At 49.9% G+C, this 18,096-nt stretch overlaps 2 protein-coding genes across 5 annotated transcripts; one reads left to right on the plus strand and one right to left on the minus strand.

The window, feature by feature from the left end:
• Window positions 1–1,689: 1,689 nt before the first annotated feature.
• On the minus strand, window positions 1,690–13,873 carry DRAXIN (dorsal inhibitory axon guidance protein). The gene is made up of 7 exons (XM_085242184.1): window positions 13,482–13,873; window positions 7,942–8,411; window positions 6,127–6,311; window positions 5,489–5,600; window positions 5,047–5,136; window positions 4,756–4,845; window positions 1,690–2,635 (listed from the first exon to the last, which is right to left on the minus strand). Exons 2-7 carry the CDS (start codon window positions 8,387–8,389, stop codon window positions 2,523–2,525), a joined length of 1,038 nt encoding a protein of 345 aa, XP_085098310.1. The 5' UTR covers window positions 8,390–8,411; window positions 13,482–13,873; the 3' UTR covers window positions 1,690–2,522.
• On the plus strand, window positions 13,867–18,047 carry MAD2L2 (mitotic arrest deficient 2 like 2). 4 transcript variants are annotated; one of them, XR_014887841.1, is made up of 10 exons: window positions 13,964–13,987; window positions 15,183–15,234; window positions 15,400–15,518; window positions 15,720–15,791; window positions 16,428–16,528; window positions 16,643–16,737; window positions 16,851–16,924; window positions 17,279–17,371; window positions 17,535–17,791; window positions 17,886–18,047. XR_014887841.1 is itself a non-coding variant. In XM_085242187.1 (9 exons), the coding sequence occupies exons 2-9, from the start codon at window positions 15,195–15,197 to the stop codon at window positions 17,574–17,576; spliced, it is 636 nt and encodes a 211-aa protein (XP_085098313.1). In that variant the 5' UTR covers window positions 13,867–13,967; window positions 15,183–15,194; the 3' UTR covers window positions 17,577–18,047. The 4 variants fall into 4 exon arrangements, 3 of the variants coding, with proteins under 3 accessions (XP_085098313.1, XP_085098312.1, XP_085098311.1); XM_085242187.1 differs by having other exon boundaries at window positions 13,867–13,967; window positions 17,535–18,047; XM_085242186.1 differs by having other exon boundaries at window positions 13,927–14,050; window positions 17,535–18,047.
• Window positions 18,048–18,096: the final 49 nt, after the last annotated feature.

Consider the following 18,096-nt stretch of genomic DNA (forward strand, 5'->3'; position numbering starts at 1 on the left):
AAGTCCTTTCTAGACAACAGAAAAACCTTCCAAGAGCTGTGGATTAAGCTCTCTGAGGGCAGGAGAGAAGCTCAGTTTGTGTGAATTCTTAATTTGAGTTTCTCAAACAATCCATTGAAAAGAACACACAAAACAAGGCTTGCCTGACGTTTGCCTGCCTCTGCCTTATTCAGAGCTCATGCCCCCAAAGGCAGAACTGTCACTGATCGCGTTGCAACTGCGAGATGCATGGAAGGAAGGAAGGAAGGGGAAATGTGCTAAATGTAACCTAGTGGTACTATTGCTGCCACTGCTGTCGTGCTGCTGAGCCAGCAGAGCGGCACTTAAAAGCTTTCCTGCGCTCAGAAGTGGGTTGGACTTGCACAAACATTGCCCCTGGGTTTTATGTCATGGGCTGATCCTGCGTTCTATATCTTGGCACATTATTTACTCAACAGCTTTCATTTGCACTGCAGCCGTGAAGTCAGTCATATATCTGGCAGAGACATAAATCAGGTTGCCTGATCCTGCTCACACTGCTGTGGCAGTGCAGCATGCTCTGCCCTGTCTGCTGCTCCTTTCTGCTTCTCCTCTGCAGCATCACAGTTTGATTCAGAAGGAACAAGTCTCAGTCATGAGCTCTCCTACTGAAACCCCAATCTGAGCAATCAGTACAATAATCTTGTAGCTCAATTCGTTATAATTAACTCAATTTTCACTGTCCTTAGACATTTAACTAATCCCAGCAATTAAGAATCAGCTGTTCTCTATATTCAGAGTTAACAGTGGACCTAAAGCAGAAAAAGCAAAGGGTCCCCTATTGAAGTCTAAAACCTCCAGCTTAAAATTCAGACTTGCTTTTATTACAACAAAGTCTTGTTTGCCCAGAATCCTAGAGGAATATGGGGCAATGAATACCTGCATCGCCAAGGATAAAGATCCTTGCCAAATTTCCAGCTTTCTTTTACTTGCACTGTTCCTAACAGACCTCAGCTCCAATATCAGAAAGCACCGCAATATCAAAACTTGGCTTTGATAAAAGACTGTGCATGTGGTTCTTATTGCTGTCACACAGACCAGGATTTGAGAGCTCTGCAATTGACTGTGATCAATTAAAGCCTTTTTCCATTTATGCTTTCACTGACAATAGCACTGGCAGTACCACCTACTGTTCTGCATCTGTGCTGAGGGAGGGGCTGCATTTCTCTCCCTGGGTTAACAAACTGCATCCCTGCAGCCACAGCATAGAGCTGTAGCCAAGCCACCATTCCTTACTCCAAATTTTTGGGCTGAGATTGTTGTGCTGTAATTAGAAATCAAAATAGCTCTGGCCAGATGAGCGTCAGGCTTTGCCTAAACCCTCCTTTCCAAATTGTTCTGTGCATCTCCCAGCAATACAGGTGCGCGTGGGTCAGAACTACTACTGAATCCACAGCGTATCTCTGTAGTCATGACTGGGCAGCCATCATATCAGAGACACAAACCATTATGCCAGGAAGCACCTGAGTGAGTACACAGTGTGACACTATGACAGAAACAGTGCAAAATGGAGATCTGCCTGTCCTAATGGAACACAGCAGGGTCTAGGGAAGCAGTGTAAAGAGGATTCTGCCCAAAGCACCAGGATTACTATTTCTACTCCTCTGAGCCCTCCTGGCTCCTGCCCCATCCTCAGGTGCAGCTGAAGAAGCAGAAGGGTTCCACAAAGAGTATCTATCATAGCTTTATTTACACATCGTGGAAACACACATGCAACATGTCACAGGATTCACTACAGTGGAACAGCCTGTCCCTATCTCCTGTTACCAAAAACCTCGTTTTTGGCTCACTAGGAAAACTATCACTTCCCCAGAAAGCTCCTAAAAATAATCATTAAAAATAACAGACTTGGCAGGATAACTAATGAGTGAGAGCTGCAGGCAGGGATGTCTTGCCACATCCTTGCAGAAACCAGGTCATTCTATGGGAGCAGGAGAGAAGGGAAGGAGTGGCAGTGAATGCTTTCAAAGAAGACAGGTAGGAAGTGGTAGCATGTAACTGCTGGGGAGTATCAGTCTGTAGCAGTAAACAGAGGGGGGAAGGAGAGCTCTGTCAGGGGGTCCCTCCTCACCCAGGCAGCTTCTGCTTTGTCTCCCCTTCTTTGTCTCCCTATTAGCTTCCAGTTCTCTAAGAACCTTTGATCCCTAAGGAGTGTCTGCCTTTCTTCTCAAGCAACTGTTGAGAGGGAAAGCTTAAGCTCCTGTGCCTCCTGACCTGAAGGATCTTTCCTATCTTGCCATCAGACTGGCAATCACGATCGTCTCCAACTAACTGGGAGAGGGGGACCCAGAGGACAGGAATGTGCTGAGGGAAGGGAGGAGAAATGCAGTCCTGGTTTGGGAAAGGCTGAGACCACCCTAGAGTTAACGCCAGCCTCAGTTCTATTGGAGCCTGGCCTGCAGCTTCAATCATTCGCTTGACTTTTTCTCTAATCCTCACTGCTAGGTGTAGGCAGTTTGACTCCAGCTACTGAGCATCCAGGCAGGAGATAAAGTCCCGCCCTCCTAAACGTTAATGAATGATCCCTGCTCTCCGTTGGCCGACTCAGGCTCCACACAGCGCCCTTTCCTTCGGGTCACCCTTCGGTTCCGGTGGAATTTGGCGTAGCAGCGTAGCCCTGTAAAAAAACAACAGCAAACAGCAGGCATGGTGAGAGGGTAAGGTCTCATTAAACGCTGAACACAGCTCCCAGCCTCAGCTCATGACAGAACCCGCAGCAGTGGGGCTGGTCCCAGTACTGGGAAGCCTGGGCTGTGCCAAAGGAGGTGGCAGACATGCCTCGCACGGGCAGGGCGCGTTGCTTTCTGAGCCCTGCTATTCTGCTTGGCTCACTGTTCTGGTCTGGGATTCATTGGCTCTGGCAGAAAGCTTCATTGGCTTTTTGAAATACCAATGAATTATCCCAATTGTTTCCAGTGATTTTATGGAAGCCCTGCTTGGTTTCCCCCTATTACTTCCCATTACTGTCTAAGTGATCTCTCCATCGGGAAATTACTGCAGACATAATGTGCAGCACCGACGGCTGGGGAGCTCCCCTTGCTATTTGTTTTTCTGAAGCTTCAAGAGAGGAGGGAAGAGACTGACGTGCTGTTACTGGGAGGTCTGATCCAAAGCTCACTGCTCATCTCTTTCACTTTATTTTGGATGCTAGAAACGCAGGGTCTGAAGGAAGCTATCAGAGATAGCATTGATGAATACTTGGAGGGAGGAAAAAAAAAAAAAAAGGATTTTATTTGTTATAAAACCCTTCAGGACATGGTCTCCCATGGCAGGGGAAGGCAATGGGAGCCTCTGGTCAGGTTAACTCATCAGTTTCTGGTACTGATTTACTTTGTCATGCCTACCCAATGGTGCTTGTCCCACCCCTGGAGGTGCCCAAGGCCAGATAGGGCCTGGGTGGCCTGGGCTGGTGGGGGGCAATCAGCCCACAGCAGGGGGTTGGAGCTCTATGGTCTTTAATGTTCCCTCCAACTTAAGCCATTCTATGATTCTACTGTCTGACTTTGTTCCAACTGAGGCAGGTGGCCAGATGGAGTGCAAGCAATGCACACGAAAGTTTTGATTTTCAGTAGTCCAGGATCTGGTTATAGCAGTTCTTGGCAGGAACTGATTTGATCGTTCTCGAAACTGAAAATCTTTTTACTTCCAGAGCAGACAACAGATAGCAACAGTGCCAGCACCCCCACAGTGGGGGAGGCTGAGGATTTATGGCTGCAATAATGAGACAGCCCATAAGCTGTCCTTGAGTACTTGTACACAGGAGACCCATCCAATGTCACAGGTCACTGAGCAGCATTTTGGAGTGCGTGTCCCTGGGCTATGTTGAGACCAGGCTACCTTGAAGCTGAGTTTCTGCCCCTCATTACCAGCCACCCCCAGGGCAGTTAGGCCTCCCAGGAAGAGAGCACGCAAGATCAGAGCTCTGTTCTTATCTAAACATCTTATCTGGACCATATACCTCTGGGGATCTCTTTAGAGGATGCATATTTGGCATCAACACACAACTAGCTTAAACGTAAAGTAGGGCCAGAGGCAGAGTTCATTAGGCTTGCAGAAAGACTTTTTTCTGGGTTAATCTATCACAACATCCTCACTGATGAAGGCCTCCAAGTATTCCATGACACACCCAAGGTGAGAGCTATCATTTAACATTACAAATCCAGGAAAACACTCAGTTAACTGGGTGCAGTAGGTGTATGACCTGGTCAGAGCCACCAGAGTCCTTAAACACAGGTCACCCAACCTGGCAGGCAGTTTTATTCTGGCAAACAAGACCCAGTGCCTGGAGCTGATCCTGAACGTGTTCAGACTGGAAGAGTGCTTTTCAACATCTTCATGATGTAACTGCCTATTGAGGGCTGTTGTAGATTCTCCAGAAATAGTTTTAAGAAACAGAAGTCTGAGTCCTGCCCACACCTACTGAATTGCTACATATTCATTTGAAATTAACTCAGAAAAGCCATACGAGGCATAAAGTAATGTGAAGCAAGGGTAGTAATACAGTGTCACATACAGCGTGTGGGACTTCAAAGCACCACTGAGTTGTTTATTTTCTGTGGCTTCTTCTGTTAGATAGATATCAAGAGAGAAAACAAGATATCCCAGATGACTCATTGGTCACATCACGAGTCGGTGTCAAGGAATGGCTAAGAACAGCAGGGCTGTCTGCAAACACTGCCCAGTCAACTCAGCCAACTACTGAGACAGCAGGAAGCAGGGGAGCGAGGAGCTGCTCACCTTCTGTGCACATACAGTCATCGTAACATTTGTTGTTGAGGCCTCGGTTGTGTGGTTTGCAGAGGTGCTCACGCAAGTCACAGCAAGAGCCTGCAACATAAGAGCATGGGTGAGCATGGCTGATTTGTCCCCTGCTAGAACTGCGACAGCTCAGTGTTACAGATGTTACCTTTGAACTGCCCTCTGCACCCCATTATTGAACAGCATTAAAATTAGGATACTTAGAGTGGAACTTGGGCTGGTCTTCAGCCATTTCTCAAACATGAGATTGGTTATCAGGCTGATCCTGACCTGGGAGGCAGTCAAGGTGGTGGTCACACGGCTCCCCTTCTGCTGATGAGGTTTCATTTCCACCACTGGAGCTCTTACTGCGGCGTTTCTCTATGGAAAAGAATTGATGCTGGTAGAAAATATCACACTGCAGTATATATTTTGGAGACTAAGGTGAAAAAAAGCCTCAAACTTCACGAGTTTGAGTTCTAAACCCTTATAGTTCAGTCTCCTTTCTACTTCTCAACCCTCCACCTAATCATTTTTCCTTTCCTCTCAAACTATCCATCCAAAATGAGAAGTGTGTTGAAACAGAGCATAAATACAATCAGCTTTTTCTCTCTTTCCCCACTACAATGGCCTCTTATCCCTCAGCACGTCTGCCAACACTAACCATAGGCCAAGACTTACAGGATGACTTTTAGGAAAGAAGATGGTGAGCTCAACAGTGTGAGTTTAGCACCTTTCTTTTTAGCTGACGGCCACATTTCTGGTTTGAGGTCCTCATAATCTGTCCAGTCAAAGAGTGCCATATCTAGGGTGGGCATCACATCCCCATCTTGCCTGAGGCGGGCCTGCAAACCACAAGATACCAAAAGACAATGGATTATACTTCTATAGTGACACTGAAGCATTTGTCAATTTTCCTCATGCTTTCAGACCTTAAGGCTTTATAATTCCTACCCCACACACACCCCCACCTTGTCCACTGGGGATTCTTAGCATCTCATGTTTAGAATGGAAAACCTTTCTCTTGTCCCAGCTGAAATCAAGAGGGAAGCTTTCACTGTTTCCTTGTGGGGCAGGAAGGCCAGCAAGGAGCATTAGAACATGCTGCCTCTCCAGCCAAGAGCTACTGCTGCATCTCTGCTCCTGGAAGCCGAACGGAGATGGCTAGCTAAGGGAGAAGGAGGGCAGGGAAGAGAAGGGACTAAAGGAGCAGCTTTTGGGGTGTCTGCAAGATAGAGAGCTGCTCCTGAGGAAGGGCTTTGGTGGTAGGCAAGCACTTACCTCTAACTGAAAAAGAAGAAACTGGACCTTAGCTGCAGGAGATTGCTGTCTGTATCAGAGGTACAGTGCAGTTACCAGTGGTCTCTTTACCTGTGACCGCGGCGATGTGGCTGGAAGAACGGGAGGCTCTTCTGTGGAAACGACCAGATCCAGGGCAGTGACGGGAAGCACGGTGGGGGTCGGGCTGGTCGCTTCCTCTGCCTGGAGGTTTTGAAACTGTTGCTCGAAGCTTTCAGGTTTCTTGTACAGGGAGCTTGGCCCAACAGCAGCCTTCCCTGCAGAGGACAACAGGTGCACAGCATGAGCTTTGTCATCCCTTTCCTCTCTGCACGCCATGGAAAAATGTGAATTAAAGGAATCTTTGCTTCCAACCAGCCACTGCCTTATTTTCTACCACCCTGAGCTGCTGTTGAGACCGGTGTCAGTCAGTCCCAAACTGTCTGCACCTTGATTCTTACACACTGACATCACAGCATCTTCAAGAAGGTGCAGTTCTGTATTTCTCATGCTTAAGAATCAATGGATTTCCTCCTAAAGGAAATGCAAATCTCCAAGATTTCTTGGAGCTATAGACGTAGCAAGCCAATTCTTTTTGGCTGGTCTTGGGAATACAAAATGCATCCTTTAAGCCATTTTTAAAGCTGCTGCAAATTCCTGAAACACATCCTTACCTCATTTTAAGAGTGGGCAATTTCTATCTAGCTCAAGTTAGAACCTCCTTAACTTAAAATGAAAAAAAAAAACCAACCAAAAACTTCACAGCTTGATCCATGCTTTTGCAAAGAATTAATTTCAACGTAGACCTTAGGTTAAGCCAAAGGTACTGGGCCTGTTTTGCAGTCTGCAATTAAGGCTTCAAGCCAGCTTTGTTGCACGCTCTTTCTATATTGCTTAATGCAAGTTGTTCAGTCAGTCCCCTGAGAAAACAACAGAGCTCTTCTTACTGATGCAGGGAGGAGTGATAGCTGGAAGGCAGGGAGACTGACACCCAACTTGTCAAATGGTGCAGATGGGCACGGACTGCCTGGCTTTAAGAGCACTAAAGATTTACTGCTGTGAGGACACCGTACCGCAGAGACCCCCACAAGTTGACCTGCGAAGGGAAGCAGTCCAGTCAAAAACTTTTAGCAACATTTCTAACAATGCTGTAAAGTAATTATGCAATCTCACATGTGGAAAAGCTACATTTGTCATAGTTTGCCATCAACTTAGAAGAATACAAGTTGTGATGAGAAGAAACTGATCTTCAAGCTAAGTAGACTTTTCTAATTATTATTTCCAGTTCTTGTCATGTTTTGAAGTCAGTGGAGAGATTGAGCATGGCTTGGTCTTTTTTCATCCTAAATTGAACTATTTGCTTAAATAAATAAATAAATAAATAAATAAAATAAAAAAAAGCAACAACAAAGCAGGCCACCCCAAACCAACCCCTCTAGTCCTAGGCACTTCCAGAGCTCTCCCCTATAAGGCAAACGAGGTCAATTTCAGAAAATTGCAGCCAGCAGTATAAGCCTACAGTTCTGGAGTTGCCTTTTTTCTTGTGCCTCTTTTGTTTGGCAGATTTCTCCCCAGAGCAGGCACACACCCCACGTTCTCCGCACACTCAACCACAGCTACATCTTCTTGCCCTCATTACAAGTGAGCCAACAGCCTCAGCCTCCCTTGAAGGTAGAATGGTTGGAGTTGGAAGGGACCCTAGAAGGCCATCAGGTCCAACCCCTGCACTGAGCAGGGACACCCACAGCTCCATCAGAGCCCCATTCCCTGACCGTGGGTGCCTGCATCACCTCTCTGGGCAGTCTGTGCAGTGCCTCACTGCCCTCACTGCAAAAAACTTCTTCCTTCTATCCAATCTAATTGCCCCCTCTTTTAGTCTGATCCCATTTCCCCTTGGTCCCCTCATACCTCTGTGGTGTTTCAGCCTGTCCCTGCGGCTGTGCCGTCGCTGCTCTCGGTTCTGCTTCTTTCCTCTCTCAGACCCAGGGGACTGATTCTCTGGGAGCTCAAAGCCCAGGAACACATCCTTATCCTTATCCTGTTTCAGTGCTGCTGGCTGGCCAAGTGGCACCAGCTCCTCCATGGCTGGAGCTCCACTGCCCACTCTGAAGGCCTCTTCCCCAGCCGGTTGCCCTCTAGCAGGCAGGGCAAGGACCCTGCCTTTCTTGGCCAAGCCATGCTTGTGCTGGTGCCCACTCCTGGGATGCTGAAGCCACATCTCTTGGTTTTGAAAGTGGTTGTTGTTCTCATTTTTGAGCTTCATGTCAGTGTCCAAGGAGATGGCAAAGGCGATGTCAGAAAGAAGCAGCACACACAGGAAAAGAGACGGAGGGAAGAAGGTGGAGGAAGCTGCCATAATCCTGGGGCCTCTGTGTCACCTGCAATTCAAATCAAGAGCGACAACACAAATGAAGCAACCAACTTGTAGGAACCGTAAGGGCAACCAAAATTCAACTCAGACACTTGAGATGTCCAGATGTCATCCAAAAAGAGTTGGATGAGAGTTTTTTCCGTCCTTGGTTATCTCCTGTGCCAGCCGGGCTTACAGCAGCTGAGACCCACGTGCAGGGCCTGCAGGGATAAGAGGTCCCAGTTTCATGTGCAAATGAGGGCCATCAATCAGCAGGACACTTCCCTTTGATGGCTGAGCAGCCCCCTGCCCTCCCACTCACTGCCTGCCATCTGAGGGCTGCACAGCACCAGCTGTCGGCTGGGGCACTCGGCTGCCACGTTGGCATCCTCAGCCTGCCTGGCAGCGGCCCCAACACAGCTGGTTTCCTTGCAATGAAGACGTCAAGACGAACAGAACCGGAGGCAGATGGTGGCTTCGCAGGACCAGCAACAGCAAGAGCCCTGAGCAGCTCAAGGCATGGATGCACACACCGCCTGAAAGTGGGCAAGGAAAGAGAAAATACGGGATGGGTTGGGCTGCGTCTCTGCAGTGTAGCAGAAAAACAAATCTGCTGCTGTCAGCAGAGCAGGGGATGCTGGTCAAGGGGCAGGAAGGCAAGCTGAACGCCCTATGGCTCATTCCACTGCTCTCCCTGAGCCTGCAAAGTCACTTCACCTCGTCCCACCAAGTGACACCTGCACAGGGAGGGCAATCTAAGTCCAAAGAACTCTCAGTAAGCGGCTGCAGAGCATTCTCATCCATTCTGCTTCAGTGGAGGATTTTCACAGGTCTTTTTTCATCCCTGTGTTTGTGTTACGAGATGTGGCTTTGGGACATTGCACTGGTTAGAGACTTCTCTAATTTAGTTTTTCTTTGCCTGTCCTTTCTAAAGAAAACTTCCGGGTAGCTTTCTTGGAGTGTTCCTCTCAGTCTGGGCGGCTCAACCCCCTCCACCAACCTCTCCTGCACCCCAGGCCTCGGTTGCCACTAATGGCCATCGTTCTGTTCACCAAGTGATCCACTCTGTTGCCTAATTGCAATGGCTTGTGCCCCTTCCTCCAGGTGCTCTGCTGCTCCATGTCACCTGTGAAGGGAAGCAGGTAATTCTGCTCAACTACACATCAGCAGATTCTGCCTTTGCAAGATGCATCTCTGCTATTGCTTAGAGACTGGGAGCAAACTTTCGGTCTGTATCTCCTCTGGAGAGAAGCAGGCAGCACAGAGGGCTTTCCTTCCACGTGGGGTGTGAAAATGAGGTCCTTCCACTGGCCACAAAGCCAACAAAGTGTGAGGTGAGGGCTGATCTGGGAGCTGCTCATTTCCTGCAGGCGTAGTGCTATGGAATAGCATTTTATTGACAGCTACCTAGCACAAAGGAAAACCAGACTGACAGCTAAATATATTATCAAAGCACCTCAAGTTCCTGCTTCTCACCAATGTAACAAATAGCAGCCAAGCAAAACCCAAACCCTGCATCCGCAGCCTTTGTCTTTTTGAGGGATTTTCTCTGTAAGAACCGGCACAGACCAGCCGGATCAAGGCATCACAGAACAACCCAGAGAGCTGCAGACAGCATCTTACCTTTTCATCTATAGGCAAAACGGCAGGAGGAGAGAAAAAGTGCAAAGAGAATGGAAGGCAGCCTTTTGATAACGAACCTGACAGACACATTAGCCACAATTCTGCTCTCCAGCAGGAGCCAAAGAACAGCTCGATGCTGTGATGCTGCTCCTCAGCATCCAAGTCCTCTCAGGACCCCAGTCCACAACAGCAGCCAGCCCAGGGCGTGAGGATGCAGAGCACAGCAGCATTCTCACTGTTGATGCACCTGTTCTGCAAAAGATGTTTTACCCAGGGCAGAATTTCCTATGTCAGAAATAAACGTGTATGTTGTATCAAGTCCAAAATTGATCCTCTTCTAAGGACGGTACTTCAATAAAGGAAACACTCACCAAGCTCCTGCAGCTCTCCCCAGCACCAGATCTGTGTCCTCGTTACTTCAGCCAACACTTTGTGCTTCCTTTGTGCACCCCCAAGATTATCAGCCACCTACTTCTCAAGGTAGCAAATCTGCCTATTGACGAGAAAATGTGTAAAGCAAAGATAAGGCCTTGGAGCTACCTGGGGTGCGAGCTCAGGGCTGACAAAAGCGTTGCAGAGCTGTCTCTCAGCCAACGCTTCTGATCTATTTTGGGTTAGCAGCGGATGGTCAGAACCCTGTGAGAGAAATTTTGTTGTTTGGCATCTTGGGGAACATCCCCCTGGGCAGTCTCTTTCTCTGGACTCACATATTATTACTATTGCTCTGCTCTCAGCTTGTAATCCTGCAAGGCAGACGTGGACTGAATGGGTACACAGAAACTCATGGTTCTTTTCTCCCTGTAAATGCAGCTCTGTCACCCTGGTGTGGAAAAAAAGGCTCTCGTGCTGCCACTGCTGCACTGGTTCATTCACACATCTGACTGAAGCCATGATACATGATAGCCTTGGCTTTAAGTTGTCACCCATGTTCTTCGTGACACAGCAGAGAGGAACAGAACACTTCAACCCAGAAATGCAGAATATCAAGTTCCTTTATCACTCCAGACCACAGATGATGCAGTTTTTACGCTCAAGAGCTGAACCAAGCCAGACCCAAGCATGTAATCTGGGACACACTTCTCCTTGGCTCTCATAAGCTCAGCCTTTGGCAGCAGTGCATAAAGATTTCCTGGATTCCAGACAACCCCAGGCTGCAGCAACAGACAAAGCGTGTGCTCAGCTACATGAGTGCTGTGTGTATGTGCATGAGTGGCACAGATGATGGACAATAAACCCAGCTTCGTGTGCCAGGCTCCCTGCAAATAAGGAGCCATTGGGTGATGGATTGGCTTGGGAAGGCCTGGAGCAGAATGGCCAGGGTAGGTTCCATGGTAGCCGACGTGCAGAGAGCTGGCTGGAGCCAGGAGGATAGCATTGTACAGATAAATGAGATTTCCCTTCCCTGCTGGGTCTCATTCCATCTGGTTTTCTGTTTCTGGAGGCAAATGCTGGGAAGCTTCATACACAGTCTGCCAAGAGAAGACCCTCCCATTTCAAAGGGGTCCCCCCCAGCTTTCCAGGATCTACTGGAAAGCAGATGGGAAATTTTGAATGCACCCTTTTCTTTTCCTCCCCTAGGCACACATAATATCACTTTGCTCATCTCCCACACTTCTTGCACGCTCACTTTATAAAGGATAACTTTATAAAGAGACGACAGAGCAGCCAAGCCTGCAGCTCACTGCTCTTTTGGGTCAAAGCTGTCCTCTTTTTGCAGGTTGCCTGCATCCATTGTCACCTCTCCTCCCAACCTACCTCTCAGATTCATCTGACTTCGTATCTTCTTCATCCATCCTGACTGGGAGCTGTGTTCCTTCTGCAGATATTCAGGCTGGATGAATCCCACAACACCACCCTTTGAAACATCTGTTTTTTTTTTTTCCTTTTGCTTGTTGCTTTCTCTTTCTGCCATCACCAAACAGCTCTCTGCTGTTGGAGGACCACAGTCACGTTTGCTCCATGCACTGATTGCAAATGGCAGCACAAAAATCATAGAATGGTTTGGGTTGGAAGGGAGCCTTAAAGGTCCAACCCCCCGCAATGAACAGAGACACCCACAGCCCCATCAGTGCTCAGAGCCCCATCCAGCTTAAACACAAGACAGGACATCATAGACTGAAGCTTGCAGAGGGTTCAGCAGCAGCTGTAGGTACCTCCCCGAGGCAACCTGCATTCAGAAAGTGCATTCACTCCAAATGCGCCTCATTCCCCATTAGTTAAGGGCTGGGACTGGGATTTGCTGCCCAGGTGATCCCAGCCCAAGCACAGCTGTGCCCCGTTTCCCTGGTGCCTACCCACAGAGTGCATCCCTTGGAGCAGGGAGCGCAGCCCAGGGGACAGAGCCGCTGTTTTGAAGTGGAATGAATGAATATGCAGTACCCTCTGCTCTGCTCCCCTCCGGGACCTCTCGGAGCGGCTGACACAGCCATCACAGGCGACCCGCTATCAAACAGAGCCTCCCCTCCCCGATAATGAGATTAAAATAGCAATGAGTCTGAGATTAGCATCTGAGATATAGTCGCTTGCTGTCAGCGCAGCGGAGGGGACTCTCCGGCTTCCCTCACAATGCCCGGTGACAAATGAAACGCGATCAATAGCAGAGCTCATCGCTCAGCCAGAGGAAAGCACCGCCGGTGGGACGGGGAAAGAGGGGCACACGGAGGCACTGACACGGGGAGGTGTTCAAGGAAAGGGCACAGCGTGGATGGGTTGGGGTTGGAGTTGATCTCAGAGCTTTTTTCCTGCCCGAATGAGTCCGTTATTCTGAGATTTGGCCCCGTCCCCACCGCGATGCGTCCCCGAGCAGCACAGCGCCGGGCTGCGCTCTCTGCCTTCCTCCTCTCTATGTCATTCTCACTCTGAACCCGAACGCGTGGGACGAACGTCTCCTTCTGCAAAAGACAGGAGATAGAAACACAGAACCGTTTCCACTGAGGCTGACGGCCGGCTCCAGGTGTGAATCGGATAAACGTCACTTAAACCCCATATGATGAATTGCCGGTCGCAACGAGCCGTTAAGCGATGCCAAATTGATTTAATTCACAACCAAGATCTCACTTTTGGCAAGAAACGCAGAGAACGACCCGCGGGCACTCGGGGGAACGCGAACACACAACGCCACGGAGGGAACAGCTCCGTTCGGCCGCTTCACGCAGCGGTGCGGGCGCTCGGCGGCTCCCGGCGAGGGGAACCGCGCCTCTGTCCGGAGCCGAGAGGGGAAGAGCCGCCCGGCAGGGCAGCGCTCAGCACCCACCGCCCGCCGCAGCCCGGACTCGGGGGAGCCGCAGAGCGGGGCTGCTCCGCCAGCACGGTGACAGCGGGGGTGGCTCGAGGACCACGCTGCCCCCATCCCCATCGCTTCCCAAAGCCGGCGGTGCCGGGATCCCCGCAGCCTTTGTCTTCTCCCGGTGAAAGTGCCCCCGTACCTAAGAAGCAAAGGGAAAGCGGCTCGGCGGAGCGGCCCCCCGGTGCTTACCTGTGCTCGGCTGCCGGTGGGCAGAGCAGGGCAGGGCTGTGCCGGGGTACGGGTGTGCGGACCGAGGAGGAGGAGGACAAGGAGGAGGAGGAGGATGATGATGAGAACAGACGCGCGGAGGCAGTGGGGGAATGCGCGGCCGGAGCGGGGACGCCGGGACCCCGCGGGCTGCGGGGCGGTGGGAGGGGCGCGGGGTGCCCGGGGCGGGGACGCGCGGAGCGCTGCGGGAGTGCGCGGCTGTGCCCGGGGCATCGTGCGGGGAGGGGGAAATTGAGAGGGAAAGCCGACAAAGGCGGGGACAAAGGCGGGGTGACCCCGCAACCCCCGCGGCGGAGGCACCGCGGCCGCAGCCGGGACCCCGCGGGGAAAGCGGGCAGCGAACCGCGCGGCAACGGCAGGGCGCGGTCCTCCCGCCGCAAGGGGGCGCTACGTCCCAAGTGACGTCACACGCGTGCGCCGCCAGCAGCGCCGGGCCGGGGAGCTGCGGTACGGGAGCGGTAACGGCGGTGTGCGGCTGAGAGCGGCGAGATGGGGGCGTGGAGGGGCGCGGCGTGCGGGCTGTGCTGAACGTGAGGCGGCGGTGTGCCCGGGGGGAAGGTGGTTGGGGGCAGCCCGGCCTGTGTCGGCATAGCGGGGCCGTTCCTCCGTGCTCAGCTCCGGCTGGAGGCTGCGGAGAGCTGGGCTCGGCTCTGCTCTGCTCTGCTCCGGGTCGCAGCGATGATGAGCCAGAGAGTGCGGCCTTAAATTGCAGCACGGGAGGTGCAGGGTGGATGTTAGGGAAGGTTTGTGCTCGGGAGGAGCAGGGATGTGCTGGCACAGCCGCACGGGGAGCGGTGGGGTCACCGTCCATGGAGGTGTTCAGCGAGATGAGGCACTGAGGGATGTGGGCACGGTGGGTTGGGTTGGACTGGATGATCACGGAGCTCTTTTCCAGCCTTAATGCTTCTAAGATTTTGCTTAAAGAAAGGTAGAAGCTGTTACCTCCCTATTTTGTGAAGTGATTCAATAGAGATCCGAAAACCACGTTGCAGCTGGAGCAGCTTGGCAGCTAAACAGCTGATAGGAGTGAGCAGGGCTTGGGAGCTCTGTGTAAGGCATCTGTGTTCCTGGTGGACCTGGAGGCATTTAAGAACACATTAGTGGTAGCCTGCACGCACACACAGAGGATAAAAATAACGAAACATTGAAATTTGCAGTCAGCAGTTCTGTATGTTGCAGCCTAAAATACACACGAGATACCGACCTGTTGGGATGCTGAGCTGCAGCTGCTCGATTCTTTGATACACAGTGCTCCATTTGGCCACCAAATGTGCTGCCCTTGTCACAAATTCCTGCAGGACAGATTCCACGTTAGGTGAATTATGTGGTTGTGTGGGGTTTGCGAGGAGACTCGGGCAGCAGGGGAGTATGTGGGATGTGGAGTCAGTGGGAAGTGTAAATCCTACCCTGAATGAGAAGAGAAGCTCACAATGTGAGGGGTGAGACAGAACACAAAAGGATGCTGTCTTCATTTTTTGCACTACTGGTGATTTTTGATCACGTGCTTGAATCTGTCACAGTGAGCCCCTTGGGTTTGTGAACGTGTGCTTGTCACTGAGCTCAGAGGGCAGCTTGGTGGCATTAGGGAGGTGAAGCGATCCCTGAGCTGTGTTAAGACCATAAAAGCCAGAGGGTAAACATTCTTCTTGTGATGCTTTTCAGGTTCTGGGCAAGATGACCACGCTCACACGACAGGACCTTAATTTTGGGCAAGGTAATGTGTTTGTGCTACACTGAGAACTAGATGCTTGCAGGATGCTCCAGCCCTAAACTTCCTACAGCTAGGAAGGAGACAAGATGTGTGCTGGTGTCTTTAAAAATGTCCTGTGAATATGGTATTGCTCTGCAACCTTCAGCATCCTTTACTTCTGTTTTTCAGTTGTTGCAGATGTTCTTTCAGAATTTCTAGAAGTGGCCGTTCATCTCATCTTATACGTTAGAGAAGTTTACCCTATTGGGATCTTTCAGAAGAGGAAAAAATACAACGTACCCGTCCAGGTAGGAGACCTTCATGAAGGTGCAGTACTCACAGCACAAGCAGACTGTGGCTGACAGTAACAGAATGCTTTCCCTGCTGTGTGCAGGGATGTAACACAAAGGCAGGCTCCCTAGGAAATGAGATCTTGTCTTTAGATCTTCCTTCTTAGCGTTGTCCTGGTTGGCATCAGAACACAGCTCTGTTTGCTCTCTCTCCTACAGATGTCCTGCCACCCAGAGCTCAATCAGTACATCCAGGACACGCTGCACTGTGTAAAGCCACTGCTTGAGAAGGTATGATCTTACCGTGGACCCGTGCTGGGCAAATGTACTGCAAGTGATTTAGATAGAAAATAAAAGAATGTAAATACTGCTCTCATCTCAAAATGTTTATTTGTGTATTTACCATACATGATATACTTGCCTTTAAAGTTACTAATCAAGAATCAAACCATTCTTAATTCTTCCTTACAGTCAAGGCATGCTGCTGAACACTGGCATTCAGTTGCTTCTAATGCATAAACATGAGGATCAATCTCTGTATTTTCAATAAGCTCATCCTACACGTGAACTTAAATGTATTCAAAAGCAGAACGTTGAGTTGAGGCGTCCATCTGGCAGGAGAACTGTTAAGAGTGCTGTGCTGTAAGCCAGAAAGCAAAGGTGGTTTGAACACAATCTTCTGTGAGAGAAAAGCGTGACCACATGACACGTTGCAAACCTTGCTGGCATCCCACATCCTGCATTCTCTTCTCTCTGCAGACATCATAATGCATGTAGAACCTGGAAGTAGGACAGGGCTCAAGGTTTGGTAACTGCTAGCACTGCTCCACAGCAGATAAACATACTCTACCAGAAGTGAAGCACACTGGGGGCAGAAGACAGCTTGTTTTAAGGAAGGGCCTTCTCTAACTGCAGTTATTCTTCCAGAATGACGTGGAGAAAGTTGTAGTTGTAATCCTGGATAAAGAGCACCACCCAGTGGAGAGATTTGTCTTCGAAATCACCCAGCCACCCCTCCTTTCCATTAGGTAATTCCCACGCTTTCTCACAGCATCCAACCCCCGTGTCCTTAGAGATGTTCTGGAAGATGCTCCAGGCCCCGGTACTTTGCTTTGTGCCACTAACATCTGCTGTCTCAACAGTTCAGAGTCCTTGCTGTCCCACGTGGAGCAGTTACTGCGTGCCTTCATCCTGAAGATAAGTGTGTGTGATGCTGTGCTGGACAACAATCCCCCAGGTGAGCAGGTGCAAACAGCCCAGTGACATGGATTTGTTTCATGGGAGATGATTCCAGGCAGTGTCTGAGCCTCTGGTTGTCCCCTGATCTGCAGCCTATCCTTTCCCTTACAGGCTGCACCTTCACAGTTCTGGTTCACACACGAGAGGCTGCTACACGCAACATGGAGAAGATCCAGGTGATAAAGGTAAGTGGTATCTTTGGCTGCCTTTTCACAAGCAAGCTGCAAAGAATGGAGTTGAAGAATTTTGGATTCAGTGAGGTTAAGGGGTGCTAGATTGCTTTTACATGATGCAGTTCATGACTTTGCTTTGAATGTGTTACAGTTTGCACTGGTGAGGTGACTGAGCACATCTACCACACACCAGCTGCAGGCAGTAGCTGCTTTGATGCCTGAATTAGACTGTGCCAGTACTTCCTGCACAGTGCCATCCCCGTCACTTCACGTACTCTAAGTGCTGACCTAGCACTGAGAAAGTGAGCTCACCTTCTGGGGCTGCTCACCTCTCTGTACATAAAGCTCCTTGTATTCCTGCCCTAGGATTTCCCATGGATTCTCGCTGATGAACAAGATGTGCACATGCACGACCCCCGGCTTATCCCGCTGAAAACTATGACTTCTGACATCTTAAAGGTGAGCAGAGCATTCTGGCTTGAGAGGTGGCTGAAACTACACGTAGTGTGAAGGCTTCTCGTGTTAAAACTGTACCTTCCCTCATTAACAAGGTTTCCTAACTCTTTAAACTGTTCTCCATCTGGCTATCAAGCAGAAACTGACACTTGTTTCTGTCCTCCAGATGCAGCTTTATGTAGAAGAACGAGCCCACAAAGGCACCTGATTTCAACTCTTCCTTTTCTTCAAGCCTCATCTGATCTTCCAGCAGAGTAAGATCTCTCACCAACCATACCTTGATAGCCCAGTCTCCTCAGCTGGCCTTCTGGATGAATGTAGAGCAGCTGCTGCCTCTTTATTTCAAGTGCTCTTACCAGTGTATATAGAACTGACTTGGAATGTGGAGCCAGAGCCTGTTCCCATGTACACTCATGTGTGAGAGTGAGTAGAGGTTTCATGACAGTGAATCCCTGGGGGTAGGATACAGCTGACTGCGGTTGGCTCTTTGTACAAATCCAGTTCTTGCCTTAAACAGGACATCTCCATTGCACACTGGTAGTGCTAACCAGGGATCTGCTGTATGCTCCACTAGAGCAATGGTCTGATACCATGCGTGAGTGAGGCCTTATGTAGCATCTGTCCACTGTGACTGTCCCAAGTAGTCTTCAATAAATATCAAGTTTTACTCCAGTTGAAACAGGCTCAATTCTGTCCAAATCAACTGTTCTTTTAGCGAAGAAGCGTTT

Source organism: Meleagris gallopavo, chromosome 23, assembly GCF_905368555.1.
Source record: "Meleagris gallopavo chromosome 23, MGAL_WU_HG_1.1, whole genome shotgun sequence".
In the NCBI taxonomy this organism is placed as follows: Eukaryota; Metazoa; Chordata; class Aves; order Galliformes; family Phasianidae; genus Meleagris; species Meleagris gallopavo.

Coding starts and splice junctions, on each gene's coding strand:
- DRAXIN (XM_085242184.1), bottom strand. CDS start 8,389: ATGGCAGCTTCCTCCACCTTCTTCCCTCCGTCTCTTTTCCTGTGTGTG. Junction 6,312..7,941: donor CAGGCTGAAACACCACAGAG/GTATGAGGGGAC, acceptor TGTCCTCTGCAG/GGAAGGCTGCTGTTGGGCCA. Junction 5,601..6,126: donor CCACATCGCCGCGGTCACAG/GTAAAGAGACCA, acceptor TGTGGTTTGCAG/GCCCGCCTCAGGCAAGATGG.
- MAD2L2 (XM_085242187.1), top strand. CDS start 15,195: ATGACCACGCTCACACGACAGGACCTTAATTTTGGGCAAG. Junction 15,235..15,399: donor GGACCTTAATTTTGGGCAAG/GTAATGTGTTTG, acceptor TCTGTTTTTCAG/TTGTTGCAGATGTTCTTTCA. Junction 15,519..15,719: donor AATACAACGTACCCGTCCAG/GTAGGAGACCTT, acceptor TCTCTCCTACAG/ATGTCCTGCCACCCAGAGCT.